The sequence below is a fragment of the Lissotriton helveticus genome, chromosome 1_1 (assembly GCF_964261635.1).
Source record: "Lissotriton helveticus chromosome 1_1, aLisHel1.1, whole genome shotgun sequence".
In the NCBI taxonomy this organism is placed as follows: Eukaryota; Metazoa; Chordata; class Amphibia; order Caudata; family Salamandridae; genus Lissotriton; species Lissotriton helveticus.
In genome coordinates, this window is record NC_136057.1 from 570,095,484 (window position 1) to 570,116,200 (window position 20,717).

Here is a 20,717-nt window from a genome sequence, read left to right on the forward strand (position 1 = left end):
TGGGTGCGATATCTAACCCCATGGCATTCTGTTGGTTCATGTACTAGATATCCTCATAAAATGGTGGGGAAAACTCCCCCCATCACCCCCATTGTCATCTCCATAGGGTTTATTCTGGTCAGAGCCACCCAAAAAGCTGATGTAGTGTCTGCGCGCAACAGTTCAGTAATGGTATGGTGTCAGAATCAGAGGGATTGAGTATTGGCTGTTCTCCGTCGTGATCCAGGCACAGTCTTGTTATTGATGCATTTGGATCAGACTTAGACACCACAATAGGTGGTGGATCCTCTCCTGGCACTGGTGGCGTGGGAACTGGTGTTGATGTCCCAAGGACTGGAGCAGATTTCAGCACTGGCCCTTATGTTAACACCTACACCAAGCAGACTCTGAAGTGGGTTCAAGAGTGACAGATGGTGAACAGGTTGGATCCACCAGCAGTAATCCAACTGGAGGCCTTGTGGATCCTTTGGGCCCAATGGCATGCCAGAGTGATCTAGAAAAGTGCCTAAGGTGCACAGCAAGGTCGTTCTATAGCCTTCTACCTGTAGCAATGTTGCTAACAGACCCAGAAACTCAGGATGCACTGGCACCAGGGTCAGAAGCAACCCTTTTGAAAATGGGAGTGAGACATAAAGGCACAGTGATACTGTTACTGGAGAACTAGAGTGAAGGGAAGAGGCTGAGTAGCACTTCGTGTGCTCCTTTATGGACCTAATCATCTGTGGGGGTTGGGGTGAGTCTGCAACCTTGACCTAAACTAGGAGCTGCACTAACGTGGAGTGTTGGGTGGCTTTTGGGTCCTTCTTTTTAGCAGTCATCACAGATGTTAGATTCATGTGCCAACCCGAAATACCAGAGAGTGCCTCTTGTGGATCTGTCACAGATATTTGTTTATGACAGTCTCTACAAGGTTTAAACCTTGTCATCCTATGGGGTGACATGTTCTCTTGAAAACTGGAACATTTTTGAAAATAGATTTTCCCCATCGAATGAAAGAAATCGGAGCAGAGCTCAGAATCCGAACCGGAAGGAACTGATGTCAGCATGCATAGATGGTGCTTATGAGCTCTTCTTATCACTCCGAGTGGAGCAAGGTTGGTGCCGATTCATATGGCTCTGCCTACCAATGTGCAGGAGCACGGCTTTTCGAGTTTCCGGATTCAGTCTGGTGCCTGGTGATAATATTAACGTGAGTAATCACAAGGGGAGGAATCTGCAGTTAGAAATATCCACCAGAAATATGCTATTGTGAACTTTGCCTTGAAGGTCTAAAAGGGGATATCATTGCACAATATACAACTCTGTAAAACCTAGGCTTCTCGTTCATTCCAGTATCATTTAAAATAAATATCAAATCGCTACTATGTCACAAGTAAAACAAAACAATGTGTGAAAAAAGTTTGATTTGTCTATGAAACATATCATTTTAACTATGTTCTACTTTTTTAGGTACTGGCCAACTGCAGCTGCGTTACCACACAGGGCCTCCCATTCCTGAATGCAACTGCATTTCCAGGCCACTGTCCAAGAGAAGACGCATGTGACACAATGTTGCTGTATTTCTTAATATTATCAATGGTCTGCTGTCTGATCTATTCATTTGGAGCTATGCCTGGATACATGGTCCTAATAAGGTATAAAGCAATGATTATTGTTACATAAACGGTAAATAATCCAAGTCCGACAAAATTTCTTTTTTTCTTTCCGTTTCATATTTATTGGTTTGGGGTTGGATTGGGGCTGGAGGGAAAGGAGCCGAACTATAATAAAACTCCTAAAGGGGCATATGTTATACACTTAAAGCATTTCTACAAATTGGCAGTAATTTTGAAAAGGTGTGACAATTGCACAATAAGCACTCACGCGGCTGTAAATAAGTCAAACTATTCTTGCAAAGCCATACACCATAGATTTGTGTCGTTGAATTCATTGTTTGAGATTCTTCAGGGAGATGTATGACATCAAACCCTCGTGGTTTACCTGTCAGATGCCTATATAATGTGAAACCTGATTGTCAGAGAAGTGAAAATCTACTCATGGGTGAGATTTAATGTATAATTACCTTTTTTCACATGTTTTCTAGCAGGCAAAAAAAAATCTTTGCTTTGCCTGGAAACCCCTTGCCATACAACAACAAATAGGGGGCCATATTACCAAGATGTGCGTTAAAAAAACGCACATCGCACATTTCCCTATCGCCGGCTATCGCCGGATTTTATCGCAGTGTTAGCGCGTCATCATCAACGCGCAACATGTAGGCGATATTAAATCTGGCGATAGGGAACATTAGCGCGTGAAAACAAGCGTTGTTGTCACGCGCTAATGTGTGCCTTGATAATATGGGGGGGGGGTGGATTCAGCTTTATGATCCACACCCCCATGTTATCAATGCCTAACACCTGATCAGAGCAGCCGTTGGGAGACCTGCGATAAACGAGTTTATCGCAGGTCTCCTTCTCCCAACGCCTGCCTTGGTAATAGGGTGTTCCCACCTCCAAACACATTTTACATGTGGTTGGACGTGGGAACGCACACTTTGCATGTCATTAGCGATGTTTCTCGCTGACATGCAAAGTGGGCTTGAGGCAGGCGTTAGCATGCCCTTGTTAATAGGGCGCTAGAAGTATCGCCGCTTTCTCTGCACAATTCGCCGAAAAAGCGGCGATACTTCACCTTGGTAATATGGCCCAGGGTTGTTTGGTACACATTAGTATAGTCATGACACCACGTATTCCTCCCTACTTTTTTAACTAGGCAAAATCTTAGCGAAATGTGAGAAGCTCACAGTGCATACCCACCAAGTTGTGACTTCATAGGACGCCTGTGTTCCACAAGTCCTGAAACTGTGACTCTGCAGTTTTCCTTTGCGAGGTCAGTATTTGTATATAGAGAAAGTGAGATCCATTTCTATCCACAGACAATTAACATTGGCTCGAAACTTCTCTAATGGATTTATCACAGCTTTTTTCTGCAATGTAATCCAGATTCCCCTTCGATCTATGCAAATACGATCATGATCTAAAAATGTAGTGGCAATTGGTGCATTGGTATGTCACAGTGGTATGATTGTCCAGTGGGCTTACAACAGTCAGTTGAGGTTGTGTATTGAATGCTTCCATGTCCCATTAGGGAAATTATTTGAAGGAACTATCGATGGAGTCACCTGCATCAGCCAGTATTTGTAGATTTCTACCAAGCATCATCCAATATTACTAAATAGGTCTATGCACTAGTCAATGGCTAGGCCTACCTTAGACTATGTATGTGAAGGATCAGCTTCAAACATAAATTAGAAGTTCCCATTCAAAAGTATGAAGGATCTCAAAGAAAATTGCCAAAATCGGTTTTCTTTCCTCTATTGTGTACAACTGAGCCATTTACAAGTACTATGATGCCAGTAGTTCATACACCTGGTTATATTGTGACAGTTCCCTTCTACGGATTCAATTCCAAGTGGCCTGTAATTGCTATGTGCCTGGTAACCCCAGAATTAAAAGTTGATGTTTTCTCAGCGGCATGAAAGCACCGATTCCTGCATGTTATTAACGAAATCTTGTAATCCCTATACATTCTGTTCCCGTAGAATTAGCTGGACCCATGGTAGCGGTGGAATAGGGTGAAGGTAAACAAACAACTAATTGAATGCATGAAAACATGAATGGAATAAAACGACTATAAGCACAAAACAGATAACCATAGGGCGTCCTGGGATAAGAAACTCCTCCACTGATAGAGAGAAGGAAGAACATTCAAGGAAGTTGGAACAGAAAAGATTAACGTTTTTTTCCCGAAAATCCATATGTTAGGTTAAACTGTGGCTGTCCAAGGGAAGTCATTTCAAGTTTTGGCTGCAATTTAGGAACAGGATGTCCGACCTCCGACCAATACGTTTGATTTTAGGTATCACTAGAAGAAAACACTATAACACAGGAGTCTGTTAGGTTTGTGTAATGTCAACATTTCATTTTAAGATAGATCGGATCAGATTTTATTATAGGAACATGAGTCAGACATAGCACTTTAAAAATGATAAATTCCTAAACCAGGAGCCAATGCAGAGAGGTAATATGGAGTTTCACTATTTTGGTTTTGGGTATTCAAAGAATAAGGGAGATAGCTGCATTTTGTACTATCTCAATACTCTGAACAGTGTATTGTAGAGCACCCAGACAAATATCTGCTGTCATCTGAAGTTGACCATGGCATGACAGTTTGACGATTGAGGAGTGAGAGCAAAATAAAGGTGTTGAATTAAGTATAAGGTTTAAAGAAGCATATAGTGCTACCCTAATCCAATCCAATTCAAAAGACTTTATTCAGATAACACTGTATCCATAAAAGTAGAGTGCATTCAAGGTTAAAATCACGATAAGCAATTAAATTACATAATCAAAATGCATAATATATGGAACAAGCAGCAAAGCAAGTGCACAATAAAAACAGTTAGAGGGACATGATAAAAGTTCAGAATAATAAAACCATGGTGCAAATAGACTTCAAGGGTTGCACATTGATTTGCGAGCCCTTCTAGCTAAGTGTAGGAAAGTACCAACACGCATGATCAATTCCACATTTTCCAATTTAAGTATACTGCTCACTGCATCCACCAATAGAATGGGAGAGAGATTTTTAAAAAATGGGATTAGCAGCCATTGGTGCGCCCAGAAGCTTCCTGCTAAATCTATTTTCTTCCAATTGGATACTGCTGCTTTTAGCGATAACCCAAACCTCTGCACCATAAGTTGCTACAGGTAGGCACTGTGATTTAAAATGGGATTGCCGCTGATCTGTTTGGGTGGGGGAGGCTGAGGATAGAATTGGTGGCCTTTAGAAACTTGGGGCATATTATCAAGGGGGTTTATCTCCGCTTTTTTGGCTTTAAAAGCCAAGAAAGCGGAGATAAAATTATCTCCCTATTACCTAGCTGTCGCTAATACCAGTTAGCGACCGCTAGTAGGAGATAGCGACCCTCTTGGGCCCCACTTTGCATGTCAGTGATATTTATCACTAATGACATGCAAAGTGGGCGTGCCAAGATGTTAGCGACTGGAAACAGTCGCTAACATCGCTATCTCCTATTACCAACTTTTGGAGATATTCGCGCTAGGCGCGAATATCTCCAAAATCTAACACCTGCCCTGAGCAGTTCTTAGCCATATTATCCAATGGGAGGTGGATAACAAGGCTAATAGCATTAGCTCGGTAATGCACGAATATCGCTGACTTTTCAGCGATATTCATGCATTGCGGCCGTTTTTTATCACATTTGCGATAAACCTTGAAAATAGCAAGGTTTATCTGCGATAATTTCTGACGATGCTTAGCGGTAAAAAAATCATTGCTAAGCATCGTTAGCGATAAATATCGCTTAACGTTGGTAATATGCCCCCTTGTTCTTAAAGACTCCCATATGTTCAGACCAAGTGCCCTTTGCAGCAAAGACCATCCGCAAATAAGGGAAAGTGGAAGTGATAACTAGTTTTGATCACCAACAGAAATGGAACTTAGCGGATATTTCTTTGGCCCACAGGACACTATTAAAAATGTCCTGAAATTAGTGCATAGGTCAAGGCCAGTCATAAAATCAGTAAAACCCTGTACTAAAGTGCGTAGTGCATTTGAGGTGCATCCAATTAAAACTGCAGTGTCTGCCTATAAAAGCACCGGAAGGATTTTGCTGTTAATTCTGGGAACATCGTCGGTAAGTGCAATCAATGATTTAAACAGATCGTTAATATAAATGATAAAGAGGACAGGGGCTAAAACACACCCTTACCTGACCCCTCTACCAACACTGATGTCATTAGACATTGGACACCTCTCCCCCGCCACTAATCCTGACTCTTGCCTTCAAGTCTGAGTGCCAAAAGGCCAAAAAGTGCACACAGCTTCATCCAAACCGTATGCTAGGAGGGTTGACCATAGGGGGGATCTATTAACAAAATTGAAGGCAGAGGTCAGGTCCATGAATGCTAGATAAAGTGGCGAGTGCTATTCTATATTATATTTCCCGATGATCAAATTAAGATTCAAACACTGCTCATTTGTACCTTCTGTGCTTCTAATATAGTGCTACTCGATTAATATGACTAGCAAACAGAACAATGTAGTCAAATATACCACCAAGATTCCTAACCAAGTTCTTTGGCAAAGGGGAAGTGCCAGTGGGGTGACCAACCTGATGCTTGACTTTCTAGAAGTAAAATCTTTAATTCTTCTCTATTGAGATTTAAGCAACTCTGATCAATCTAGTTTGCTATAGAGGATATGCACTAGCAGAAATGATCTTTGGTAGATACATTGTTCTTAGAGATGAATTCAGAGGATCTGTGTGTCATTGGCAAATGCCAACACTTTAAAGGCATGATTGTCAACTAGGGCATATAGAGGGGACGTATAAACATTGAACAGCGTTGCACTTAAAGAGAAGCCTTGAGGGACACCACAGTTAAGAGTAAAAATGGATGCACAGAAAGGAGGCATATTAACTGTTAGAAATTGGGTTACTGGTTGACAGGACTGTGAGTTCTGGTCAAGCAGCAACCACAATCCTTGTCATGTCACAGACCGATTTCAAATGACCTGGAGCACAACCTACTGGTAGCTTGGTACAGAGCAGTCAGGCTTAACTTGAGGACAATGTGTAAAGGATTTGTGCAGCACGTCAAACAGTAAAACAGTGAAAACACCACACAAGCATATCCCACACCAGATTAAAATATTAGAGCTTAATTTATTTAATAAAACAAGACCGTAACAACGAAAGTCCAATAAGTAGAATCTGAGTTATTCATGTTTAAAGAATAAACTACAATATAGCACCTAAAAACATGAAGTGCCAACCACTACCATCTGGTCTCACTAGTCTGGATCAAATCCAAAAGTCCAAGCTGACCGCAATGGAGTGCAGGTCAGATTCAGTTCCAGATTAGTCCAACTGTAGGTTTACGGTTAGAAATTGCATTTATGGTTGGCAGAGGTATCCACCCTGTCCATGCAGGAACCACAATCCTAGTCAGGGTATGTCAGATACACACCCTAAATAAACCACTGCTGACCCTCTGGCAGCTTGGAACAGAGCAGTCAGGCTTAACTTAAGAGGCAATGTGTAAAGTATTTGTGCAACACTTAAAACAGTAAAACAGTGAAAGCACCATACAAAAAGTTACCACACCTGGTTTGAAACATAGAGCTTAATTAAATGAACAAAACAACACAGACCAAAATGACAAAAAATAATAAGTATAACCATTTTTATGGATTTTTAAAGATTAAACTGGAATGTAGTTCCGTAAAAGCATAACATGCCAACTGGGGCAATCTGGTCACGCTACATCGGGTCAAATCCAAAAGTTCAGACCGACCACAATGGAGCGTGTGTCAGATCCAGAGACCAACATTGTCTCTCTTGTAAAGTGCCTGTTTTCATCATCTACAAAGATCTGATGTGTGTAGCAGAAGAGGTGCTGCTTTGTTGTCAATCCTAGGATGTAGGTGATACATCTGTTCCAAGCCGCACAAAGTCAGGGATGAATCAGAAAAGCAGGTAATGCACTGCGATGTTGGTGTAGCAATGTACTTGATCCTTGCAGAAGCAACAACACTTCATCGTCAAAGGAGATGTGCCAGTTCCAAGCGCTGCAATGACAGCAATGCATGGATTTCGGCAGTTGCTGCACTTTATACCAACTTCCAAGTGCCTAGTACTGGATTGGCATCAATTGGCAGGACAAGACTCTCATATGGCAGAGTGCAGGTGCTGTAGCTAGTTGAGTAGGAGCCTTTGATGTTCCTGAGACTTCAAACAGGAGGCAAGCCAGCAAGACATTGGAGTCATTTAGGTTCTGGGTTGGAGAGATGCAGGCCCAGTCCTTCACGATTCCAGGCAAGGAGGGCAGCAGTACAGGAATCCAGCAGAGTGACAGTTATTCCAGCAGCACAGCAGTCCCTTGTCCTGGCAGAGTATCCGCAGGACCAGAAATGTACTGAGTTGGTGGTATCACAGGTCCATTACATATACCCAGTTGTGTCTTTGCAGTGGAGGACATTTCAAAGAGAGGTCTTTGAAGTACAGAGAATCCCTGCCCTTCCTATCCTGGCTACAGACTTCCTACAGGGTAGTATGCAGCCCTGTGTGTCGAGAAAGGACAAAGCCTATCCAGGTGTAAGTGTCAGCTTCACCCTTTCATCCTGCCATAAGGATGTGTATGGCCCATCAGGATGCAGATGGCCCATCAGTTACACATAAGATCCCTTTGTGGGTGGCTGTCTAGAGGGAACGGACAAAGCCCAGCTGTCACCCACTCCAGGTGGGTTTCCAGAGAAAAGCAGAAGAAACAAAATACCTAAAGTAAGAAAATGCCAACTTTCTAAAAGTGCCATTTCCAGAATTGCAATTTAAAATGTAACTTCACCATTAATTGGGATTTTAAATTGCATTTCCAGAGACACTAAACTTGGGAGTCCTATTTCTTCCCAATTGGAAATTACACTTATATGATGTAATAAGGTAATCCCAATGTTGGCCTATGGGAGAGATAGGCCTTGCTGTAGTGAAAAAGTAGAGTTTTTGACTACAGCGACATGAAAAACTTAAAAGTACAGGTCACACTTTTTAAATATACTACACCCTGCACTTGGGCTGCACAGGGCCTACCTTAGGTGTGACTTATATGTATTAAAAACCAATGTTTAGGCCTGGCAAGAGGGGTAACTTGGCAGGTCGACAATGTGTACAACACAACAATTGGTGTGACGTCCTTATGAGATGAGACCCTGGGGTGAAATGCCATTTGCTACTCTAATGTTCTTGTTTGGAAAACTCTGGTGTGTCTCCTACAAAACCAGGCAATTTCAAGAAATGGAAGAGGTGGGTTCACTCTTGTAATGTGACATGCTTCATCATAGGCCATCTCGTCCCACCCTGGTGAGATGGTACTACCATGGCAGACTCGACCTCGGGTAGGGTTAGATATAAATATTTTTTCTGGATAACTTCGGTCTGTTTATTTAGCTAAAAATACTCCAGGGTGTAGTGTTTTATTACGGTGGTACCCTGGGTATAATTTAAACATACAATAAGGTATTCACAGGGATTGTCGGTGGATGCTATAATTATTGCATACCCACGGATTAAACCAACATGTTTGTGCCCTTTCAGAAGCCTAAATTGTCTCGAGCATTCATTAGGGTTATTGTCTGAGGCCCTGACATTAATTTAAAGTGAGGGTAGGACAATTTTTAACCCCTTCAGTGCTGCGCGAATTTCGCTGCAGTGCTGAAGGGTTTAAAAGCGTATTGGCTCATGACGGAAATGTTCCGTCATCAGCACCGGAGCACCGACGCTGATGACGGAACCGTTCCGTCATGAGCATGGAAGGGGTTAATAAAAACAGAAGGGTCTCAACTCTCTGAAGGTAAACACCTGTATATTATACCTTTCGAGGAAAAAGCAAGAAGGAGATATTGCAGCAGCATTAGATACATCAGGTATGTTACTGATGTTACCATCCTGATCTTCATTACCACACTTCCAGGGGGTGGCATGATTAGTGCTGCAAGTCTAGTAGTAGCAGTGATCTAGTCTAGTCTAGTAGTAGTAATTTACAGGCCCTGGGCCTGATATTAGGGACATATAAGTAAATTAAATACCCTAATTGGGTATACGCCAATGTTACCATGCTTTAGGGAGAGAGAAAAAACACTGAAGCACTGGTTAGCAGTGATAAAGAGCACAGAGTCCTGAGGTCGACAAAAACAAATTCAACAGAAAGGGTTTGAGAAAGGCAAATAGTTGGGGATGACCCTGCAGAAGTTGCCATTGCCAACATTAAATGGCTGTGTTGTATCAGTGAGAAAAGAGCAGATCCATCCAAGGACATTTTTGAAAATCCAATTCCGACTAGTGTGGATAGTGACTCTCCTGATAGGTTGAAAGCTGAGCTTTTTTCAGAATTTTTGCTGGGAGAGGAATCATCCAGTTTTTAGATGGGAGAGGAAGCAGTGAGGTTGGTCTAATATTGGAGACTTGAGGGGTCAGCCAATTGCTTCTTAAGAAAGAGGTGATAGGAAAATGTTTTCAACTTGATGACGTAATCACTGAATCTAGACAAAGATTACAGACTTTAGCAGAACCAATCTGATTGCAGACTTGTTGGAGTAAAAATGGAGGACACGGATCCAGAGGTGATCATGACTAAATGAAGTAGCTTTATCTGCAAGGTACTATCAATAGGATCATAGCTATCTAATGAGGCGCCTTGTCTTGAAAAAGCATCACTTCAAATAAACCTGGCTTCACTTCAGTGACACAATTATCGAAATCTTTAAAAAAAGCTGGCTCAAATGTCACAAAGTTCTTGAGTGACATTGACACCATTCTTGTTAGACACATTAAATAATGGATTTTGTGGGCACTCATAATCGAGGTCAAATGCTGATTTCAAGATATGAAGGCCTTTGTTACCATCATTGTTAGTGTTGCTGCATCACTAACATGATGTGGTATTGGGCTATAAATGTATTGTCTCAACCATCATGTATACAAGAATACCCGGCCAAGCATTAATATTAATGTAATTCCTCAACATACACTGAAAGGAATCCTGCGGAAGAATATTATGACTCTTCCTTTCTGCTACCTGCTTCTGTTTGGTAAATGTTGTGAATATTGATGGATAATATTTGGTATTATTCTATATTCTCTCCAAATTATATGACACCGACATAATACTCCAATAAGGAGTTTATGTTTTTACAAAATCCAGTTTTCATATCATAAACACATTATCATTTTTCCACAGAGCAGTTTCATGAATTATAATCACACCATCCTTTCCACCCTTAATTTCAGTGGCAATCAAGCATAAGTCTCCCTGTTATAAGGCAATGCACCTATTTTCACTCATTACCTATTCATGCTGAACAATCTGCCCAAAATACTATCCATGAATGAAACACAGTTGGTTAACATCATCAATCATGAAACCGTGGATCGGGTGCATTGACAGCCACATAGTTTGATGGGAACTTGCCACTCTTCATCAACCTTCTTTTGGGATTTTTCATCCGACCTGAAGATCACCTGGAGGTTACCTGAAATTGCACTTTGCACTGTGGCCCCATGACTGACATCTTGAAGTAGGGATCAATCTATTCTAATTGTAACCAGGATGCCATAATCCCAGTGACCCGGAAAGTAGGACATGGAACTACTAAAGGAAATCAGGAGCATGAAAAGCACTTCAACAGTGTCACCTACAGAGATTGGTGAGATCTAGTAACAGTGTGTTCCCTCCTCTGAAAATGGGTTAATTCACCACTTCACACTTTATAAAGAACACCTGCTTTAAGGCAACAAACAAGAGTCTCCAGTTGTGGCTGTTGGTGCTCCTGGGCAGCCCACAGAGTGCGAGTCAGTCCATCGTTCCTTCACGTGACTTGCACGTTAAACATCATCGATAGGATGGTGACCTAATGATTCTACTGCAAGTGCACCTATATAAACATGGAAAGGTGGAGGATTACACACACTCCCTGGAAGTGATGGTTTATGGTTAGTAATTCTTTAACTAGTCATTTCCTTTTATGTAACAGGTTTGAGTAACAACAGATGAAGTTGTAAATTATCCTAGTTCGAGCACACATAGGGGCCTATTCCCATGAACGTGTGATAACCATTGCAAAAGTAACTTAACGCAACACTCAACTGTAGGAGAGTAGGATCTGCTTCCTATGGTTACCCCGACTTTCTGCTGTGTTTCACTGGTTTTTCCACTTTAGTCTGGCAGTGGCCCTTCTAATCAGGAACACAGCCTAGTTGTTCTCTCTCTAAATTGATTACATGTACTTTAGGTACATACCAGATTGGTTACTGGGTCACCCTTATGAGTCCCTAGTATATGGTACCTTAGGTACCTAGCGCATAGGTACCCCAGAAGCCTACCAGGGCTGAAGCATGTATTATGCCACCCCTAGGAAGCCTTCCAAAATGGCACCACAGGCCTGCACTTGCATCCTGGGTAAGGTGGTGTAAGCATCCCTTACTGGGATATAGTATACCTATATCCACCATTTAAAGCAGACACATATTAACCTATAAGTCACTCATATGGCAGGCCTTGACAATCCTGAAGGCAGAGTGCTTGGTTTTGTATCAGAGGATGCCCTAGCATGAGCTGAGCCCCTCTGCAGCTTTCGGAATCCCTTCCTTACAGCTGTTCTGTGATATGGCTATACCATATACTCTTAAGTGCATTATAATCCTCGCTGTTAATGCTAACTTTGATTTGGCTTTATCAAAACATGTCGTGTTTGGTGTCAAACAATTTGGAATACTAACCCTCTGCCAGTTCTGGTGGTAGGGGTAGCATTCCACCCTTCTAGAGGGAGAAGACATGTACACACTTGTTTACCCGGTAAATGTTTAAAAGAGCCTCAGCATCACAAAATGGATACTGCTGCCACAGACACAAGACTGACCTCCTGCTGCTAGATGAAACTCCGGCGGGGGAGGCCTGAACAATAGGTTTCCTGTCCAGGGAGGTGCCAGCACCCCCCCAGACAGGTTTTAGTGTATTGGGGTAGGGTAAGTTGCATTCAGTGAATGCTTTTCAGACACTGCCTGGGGCACACAAGGTGCTCCATGTATTTCCCAGTTCAGACCGGTTGCTGGGGCACTCAGCCCCAGCTCTGGCACGAAACTGGACAAAGGGAAAGTGGTGTCACCACCCCCTCCCCAGGTCCTCCCATAGGTGGGACCCTAGAGTTAGTCAAACCCCTAGACTTGGTATAAGTATAGGAACCCAGTCACTTGGGGCCAGATGTAGGAAGCCTAATACCGGTCGGTAATGGCTGAAATTAGCAAATTTCGGCCGTTACCAACCGGTATTAGGCATTTGAGATGTAGGTGGCTACATTTCAGATTCGGTAATTTACCAAATCGGTAATTTAAGGATTCGGTCAATTACCGAATTCTTAAATACCGATTCGGTAAATTACCGAATCTGAAATGTAGGAAGCACTCAAGTGAGTGCTTTTCACTTGTAAGGATTCGTTATTTACCACCAACTACAAGTTGGTGGTAAATAATGAAAACCGTTAAAAAAGCAATTTTGTGCTTTTTTAATAGTGCCATGTGGCAGACATACATGCCCATAGGGCATGTATGTGTGCAAAATGTGCACCCATGCACTATTCAGGGGTGCAACAGGGTGTCAATGTGACACCCTGCCACCCTTGTAGGTCTTCCCCTTCTTACCGATTCGGTATTTACCGAATCGGTATTCCCCATTCATTCCTATGGGCCTGGAGGCCCATAGGAATGAATGGGGAATACCGATTCGGTAAATACTGATTTGGTATTTACCGAATTTTACAGATGCAGTAAACATTACCGAATGAATACCTACATACCATTTACCCATTCTAAAATACCGAATCGGAAAAATTCGGTATTTTAGAATCGGTAAATGGTATTTACCTACATCTGGCCCTAGGACTTTAGATTACCCTGGACGAAACTCTGAAGATGAAATCTTGGACCTTCGACATTCCATATCGACTGGAAGATGGAAGAAATCTCCCTTGGGGTCAAGAAGTCACCTCCCTGTTCAAACAGGCACCAAAGAAGCATCTTTCCAGTCAGCATTTTTGAGGCTCCCGCCGGATCCCGAAGAATCTGCAACACAGGATATAGACTTCGGAACATCTCAGAGGCTGACACGAGTCCCCAGTGAAGCTGAGATCTGTAGCTATCACCAGAGACGTAAGACTGGAACTCCTGGACATCCTGCAAGTTTGCCAGTGCATCTACTTCCAAAGTCTCCCTAAGTTGTACATTGAACTATTTGTTGCCCTTGCCCTAAGCACCTTCTGCACCAAAGCTGAGAGGCCTACACTCCACGAGTGTTCCGTGGGCCCACTTTCTTCACCGCAGCTCAAGGCTCCTTTGCGATCTCTAGTCCATTGGCTAGTGGGTCCCCACTAAGGACAATCCTTTGTTTCTTGGGGTTGCCTGGTTGCTCCAGATGTGCCCTGACTCCCCTCCAAAGGATGAGTCCCTCAGAACTTGCTTGTCTGCACCGAAGCCAATCTTGTCATCTTGCGTGGGCTGCTGTTGCCAAGGCTTGTTGGGTCCAATCCTGATACCAATGCTGCAGCACTCAACATCCAATGTGAGACAGCTCAAATCCTGCTGCTGGTTGCCGTCGACGCCTCCTGGACCTTGTGGCTGAAGAGTCAAGCTTCACCTACTTCACCTTAAAGCACCCAACATCGGCTTGGACCCAGATTCCGTCCCCTCTGCTTTCAGGTTCTTCTTATCTCTCATCCACACTTGGATCTATCCGGACACTTTTCCTCTGGTCGCCTGCAGCACTTCTTCGCAGCTCTCCATTGGAATCAACGACGAAACCCGACACGAAAAGACACCTATGCACCCGGCTTCCCTGGGTGAGATAACACGAGTACTTCGGTGTTCCCGTGGGCCTTGACTCTTGAAGTGTCTAGTTCTAAAGGGGTTTCACCGCAGTCCACTCCTAAGTGTCCTAAAACGTTGAAACTGTAAGTTGAATTTCCTCCAGAGAAGTCAATGGTGATTCGCGGATGTGTTAAGACACTGCAAGCGTCCCCCGTGGGTCTCCTGCGTCCCTACCTTGGGTGGTTCCTGGTTGCCTCTGTGGTTCTACAGGCCCTAGGCCTAACTTATATCCCTCACGTGGTTCTTATACCACTATTTTAGTATATGGTTTGTGACGCCCCTAGGGCAAAACATATACTGTGCAAGTGTAGTGTGTGCTATTTAAGTTCTTGTATTGTACTTTGGCCTCTAGCCTCATAAAGAGACCAGAGGTATGTGTTTTAGAAAAAATATGTATATGTTATATATATACCTTGTGTGGTGTACTTTCATTTAATCACTCAAGAGATTATTGACTGGTAAAACAAGATGGCCGCGGGGCTGGAGCACTGAGAAGTAGCTCCTGGGCTAGGTATCACTTTTCGGTGAAAATCCCTGTTAATGCCTGCACGCCCACCCGTTTGCTCGACACTGCCGGAGAGAAGACCGCGTACGTTTTTGCAACGATCTGGGAACCCGGAGAGATCCGCAACACGCACGTCCTGTGTGACCCTGGGCCCCCGGAGAGATCCGCAGCAGCAGCACATCCTGTGTGACCCAGGGCACCCGGAGAGATCCGCAGCACGCACGTCCTGTGTGACCCTGGGCACCCGAAGAGACCCGCAGCAGCAGCACGCCCTGTGCGACCCTGGACACCGGGTGTGATCCGCATCTGCAGCACGCCCTGTGTGACCCTGGGCACACAGAGAGATCTGCAGCAGCAGCACGCCCTGTGCGACCCTGGGCACCGGGAGGGATCCGCATCTGCAGCATGCCCTGTGTGACACTGGGCATCCGGAGGGATCCGCAGCAGCAGCACGCCCTGTGTGACCCTGGGCACCCGGAGAGATCCCCATCAGCAGCACGCCCTGTGTGACCCTGGGCTCCGGGCGGGACACGCATTTGCAGCTCGCCCTGTGTGACCCTGGGCACCCGGAGTGATCCGCATCAGCAACATGCCCTGTGTGACCCTGGGCACCTGGAGAGATCCGCATCAGCAGCACGCCCTGTGTGACCCTGGGCACCCAGAGAGAGCCGCTGAGGAGGACACGTGCCGTGCTGAGGTCAGACTGGCCATTCTTCCATTCATGCCCTAGAGAGAGGGGGCGAAAAGGGAGAGGAGAAGAGGGAAAGAGTGAGATGTCGAAAATGAGGGAGAAAGACAAACAAAAAGAGAGTGCGAGGCCAAAGGAAGACAGAGAGAGGCAGTGAGAGATGGAGGCACAGAGGAGAGGGGTCAAGATGGCAGCGGGACTGGAGCGCTGCAAAGTAGCTCCTGGACTAGGGTTCACTTTTCTGTGAAAATCCCTGTTAATGCCCGCACGCCTACCCGTTTGCTCGACACCGTCGGGGAGAGGACTGTGTACGTTTTTGCAACGATCTGGCACTCCATCCAGTAACTGACCACGACGATGAAGCTCCATACTATGCTGACCTGGGAATTGATGGCCACATAGACATAGCGAGGCTGTTGTACGTGTGTGCGGCAGTTTTTCCCTGCAATATACCCGAATGCCCAAAGATGACACTGATGATCCCCGGGAACCAAGTCGGTCCTATGAGCAGTTTGGATTCGATCACTGAGTCCTGAGGGCACATGAAGAACCCAGGTCCTCCATCTGGGGTCTGCTTTCCAACCCCTTCCTCTCGGTTCTTGCCCAATTTGCTCATGGACCCAAAAAAAGGAGACTTCTTTCCAAAAAGCCCTCTACAATCAGACTGAAATAGAAAGAGGTCTACAAGATTCTCAAGCTCTCCGTAATTACATCTACCAAGGTGAGTCCGGTGGGTGCCCTGCACCATAACCTTTACTACTAGAGCTGCCCTCATCCTGAATCATTTGAGGCAATTTGATAATAAGCTAATATTGACACACCCTTTCAAAATTAGATGCATTACGAGTGGCACAGTTTAACTCGGATTATCTAGCCTCCTCCAAAGAAAATCAGAAAATCATTACACCAAGAAACCTCTTGATTAAATTAATCTGGTCTGCCAAGTGTGACAGTTATCTGGGGCAATTTCATTTGTTAACTCCTAATCAATTTATTCCGTCTCCCCCGCTCCAAAATCATCGCACACTGTGAGAACAGGAAATCCAGATTAGATGACAAATAAGGCTTCAGCGCCATCTTCTGGACCTCTTTATACATCTGCCTGGTAATATTTTCTCAAAGAAGTCTCACAAAGTTAAATGGGAGAAAGCCACCGCCAGGCCGCCTTCGTATAATTCTACCAGTTAAATATTTCTCAACCAGGTACACATAGTACTATGGTCAAAAAAGTCTCACCAATCTCTGTCTACCTTCTTAACTGAGGATAATCCTCCACCACAGCCTACTGCATGATTGCTGACCACGTATCGACTTTTCTACCATTCAATCATGCGCCCACCTAACCCCACCGGAAACTCTACGCTCGTGCGCTACGGACCCAACTCCTGGTCCATTAACTACCCTAACAAAATGACCAGTAATGCAAAAAAGAACTTCAAACACAGTACTCTAAAACAACACCCGGAAACACTCATTGTAGATAACTACCACTCAGCGTCCAACGGCAGCACGAAAACTAACTTCATTTTTTACACCAATCGCCCGGCTAAATGGAAAAACACCTTCTCTATTCTCCTCCAAGTCGCCAAGTCAGTAATCATTCCTCATGGTGAAAAAGTCTCCACTACCCTATCCCCGACTTTTAAAGGGGAACTCACCATTTCCATCTACAGAACTGGAACTATTTTCATACAGGCCACCGACCCGCACCTCACCACTTTTGACTGACACTTCCCCACACTTCTCTCCTCGTTAACTCAACTGAGCCATCAAACCCTATCTCCTTCATCCCGCACCACCATCACCAACAACGTGGAACTGATCCAATCTACCTGCCCTAAAGACCCTCTCTTCCACTCATGGACATCCACCATCACTCACTACAATCACACTACCCCTATCATTACTCTCCATTGCCAAACTCCCACCACTATCACATTAACTGAGCACACAAGGAGCGACAAACTCATAACTAACAATCCCCACAAGATTGATTTTGACAGTTTGGTCTCTAACCCTAGCCCTCCTGCGACTGAAATCCCCTCAGACACTCCCCTCCACACCCCTGATACTCTGAACCCTCCCTCACAATCTTCCCCAACCCCCTACACAGTCCCTGTCCCCCTGACCCTGACCCCCTCCGAGTCTAACACCATTCCCAATCATGTGGTCTCTCTCCCCTCTCCTTCCTCTGCACACTCCCCTTCCGCGGCTGCACTCCCACATACACAACCTGCCTCCCCCATTAATCTCTCTGACATGACCCAGAACTCGGACACCCTGCCTAGAAGCTCTCTCCCTCCTCACCTGGACACTAGCCCCACTTCTCCTCCTCTGAACTCCTCGAATGGGAACATGACAAACCCAGCTCCCCGTGTAAAACCTCTCCCCTCTCCTAATCCCTGCGACTCCATCCTATCCCTGACCCCTGCTAAATCTCCCTCCACAGACCCAAGTCAATCTCGACCCCGGCCTAAAACCTTCAACTTTTTCAGCTCAATAACACAGCAACTAAACAGAATGGTGATGAAAATTAACTCCCTTTCTGCTGATTTCCTTCACTTACAGCAAAACCTCCTCAACAGAGCCAAGCCACCGTGCTCCCTCCCCCTGGGTAATTCGGCCCCTACCCCACTCAATACACCTCCCATGGCCCCACTCAATTCACCTCCCATGGCCTCCCTGAGCACCCCTCGACCCCCCAGTCCAGCAGCGAGTCTGGCTCATAGACCCAACTGGGATAGCCAGCTTTTTTCGGTACCGAAACCAGATGAAATCAATGACTCTCACCTTGCTTCCAAACAGAAGTCTGCCACTTTCCACATCCCTGTCATTGTTGGCACTAACAGAATCCCTGATACTATCTAGCCTAGACCCCCTGCCCAATACACCTCTATCCACCTAACTCCCCCCATCATTGAGGCATCCCGTCCACTCTCTTGTATGCTCCTAAACTGCAGATCAACAGTACAACACGCTACAGACATTGCTGAAGCTCTTCTCGCTGAAGAAATTTACATTGCTTTCCTCACTGAATCCTGGCTCAATGTCCACTCTACCCCCATTCTTGACTTTCTCACCCCCCCAGGGTACAACATAATCAGACAAGACAGGCCGATCAAAACAGGGGGGGGATTAGCCATCATCCACAAAGCGGGAATACAGATTACGAAACTCAAATCTGCAGAATACCTATCGTTTGAATACCTGGGTGTCGAACTCACCATCAAGGGCACCTCATCCATCAAATTCCACACCATCTACCATCCGCCTTGAGAATGTACTCTTTTTCTCAAAGAACGTACAGACCTAATAACACGGTTCTCCTTGACAGATACCAAAGACGTGTTCCTGGGTGACCTCAATATCAACTGGAACGACCAAAAAGACTCCACTGTCCTGTACCTATCCAACCTTCGGGAAATACATAACCTCAAACAACTCTGCAATAAGCCAACTCACATCAAAGGTGCAACACTAAATGCGATCATTGCCAACAACTAACTGGTCTCTCCGAGAGCGATTTCTCCCATTGACTGCTCCGACCACCACCTCATTCTGTTCAGGATTGACACACCTGTCAACCACCAACCTATACGTGACATCAAACCTAAACTCTTGACCAGAAACATCAAAAAAGTCCCTATATCCGAACTTGAATCCATGATTCATCCCCATCTTCAACTCCATCCCTCATCATGGACGGATGATGACCTCACTACACACTTTAACTAAAAAATGACAGAGGTTTTAGACCAAGTTGCTCCACTCAAACTCAAACAACAGAGGCGAAACAAATCGAAACCCTCCTAGTTTAATGTGGAACTGAATAATGAAAGGCGTCAACTCAGACAAACGGAAAGGGCTTGGAGGCTTAACCCCTCGACCTTACACCTAAAGCAACTTAGATCTGCTCGGCAGGCAAACATTTTCAGTGAAAAGGCGTCCTTTTTCCGCAACCAACTAGGTCTGGCGAAAAACAGACCGAGAGAACTCTTCAGCATTGTCAAAAGCCAAACTAACGATACTCCCTCTCAAGAGATTGAAGCCACAAATGAGCGATGTGAGGAAAATGCCAACTTCTTCACTAATAAAGTCTCTAAAATTGCTCAATCCTTCATACAAACCGCAAACACTCCTTTCCTCATAATCTGCACCCCTCCTACTTCCCTTGACCATGCAGAAAGAGTTCGGAATAAGGTCAATCAGACTGGCCTCCAGCTAAAAAACAATGCGCACTGGTCTGACTTTGAGCTAATGGCGGAAAACTAGGTCTTCAAGCTAATTTCTAATCTAAAACCTTCCTCCCATACCATGGACCCCCTCCCTTCCATTATCATAAAAGAACTCAACCACACCATTTCCCCTTTCTGGACAAAAATCATCAACGCCTCTCTCACCTCAGGCTGTGTCCCAGTCTCCCTTCAACTAGGACAAATCACGCCCATTCTCAAGAAACCAGGGGCCGACCCTAATGATCCTAACAGCCTCAGACTTATCTCCAACCTCCCATTCCGTGCAAAAACATTGGAGTCATGGGTTCTCCACCAACTCAATCAACACATTGATGAGTTCAACCTCCTCAACACTTTTCAATCGGGATTCAGGAAAGGCTCTAGCACGGAAACAGCCCTACTCAATGTCTCGGATGACATCTGCAAGGCCTTCGATGATTTTGATGCCTGCCTACTCATCCTCATTGACTTATCTGCGGCTTTCGGCACAGTAAATCATCCAGCTCTTCTGGAGACCTTGTCGAAGCTCTCCGGCATAAATGGTACTGTACTAAAATGGTTCACATCTTTCCTCCAACAGCGCTCACAACAAATTAAAATCAACTCCTGTCTCTCGAAGACAACAAAAGTCACACTTGGGTTACCACAAGGCTCGATCCTCTCCCCGTCCCTCTTCAATCTCTTCATGGAGCCCCTCACAATCATCTTGAAAAAAGCTGGAGTGAGTTACCACCTTTACGCGGATGACACCCAAATCTATTTCAAAATCAAGTCTCCTGATGACATCCAACACCTCAATACCACTCTAAC

The 20,717-nt window shown here is 44.7% G+C and overlaps 1 protein-coding gene across 3 annotated transcripts in view; it reads left to right on the forward strand.

The window, feature by feature from the left end:
• The window catches only part of LOC144813848 (solute carrier organic anion transporter family member 1A2-like), a 1,137,838-nt gene that overhangs the window by 941,393 nt on the left and 175,728 nt on the right, over window positions 1-20,717 (forward strand). For all 3 annotated transcript variants that reach the window (XM_078674057.1, XM_078674059.1, XM_078674058.1), the window contains exon 12: window positions 1,450-1,634. In XM_078674057.1, the coding sequence (XP_078530183.1) occupies window positions 1,450-1,634 (185 nt within the window). The remainder of the gene's footprint in view (window positions 1-1,449; window positions 1,635-20,717) is intronic.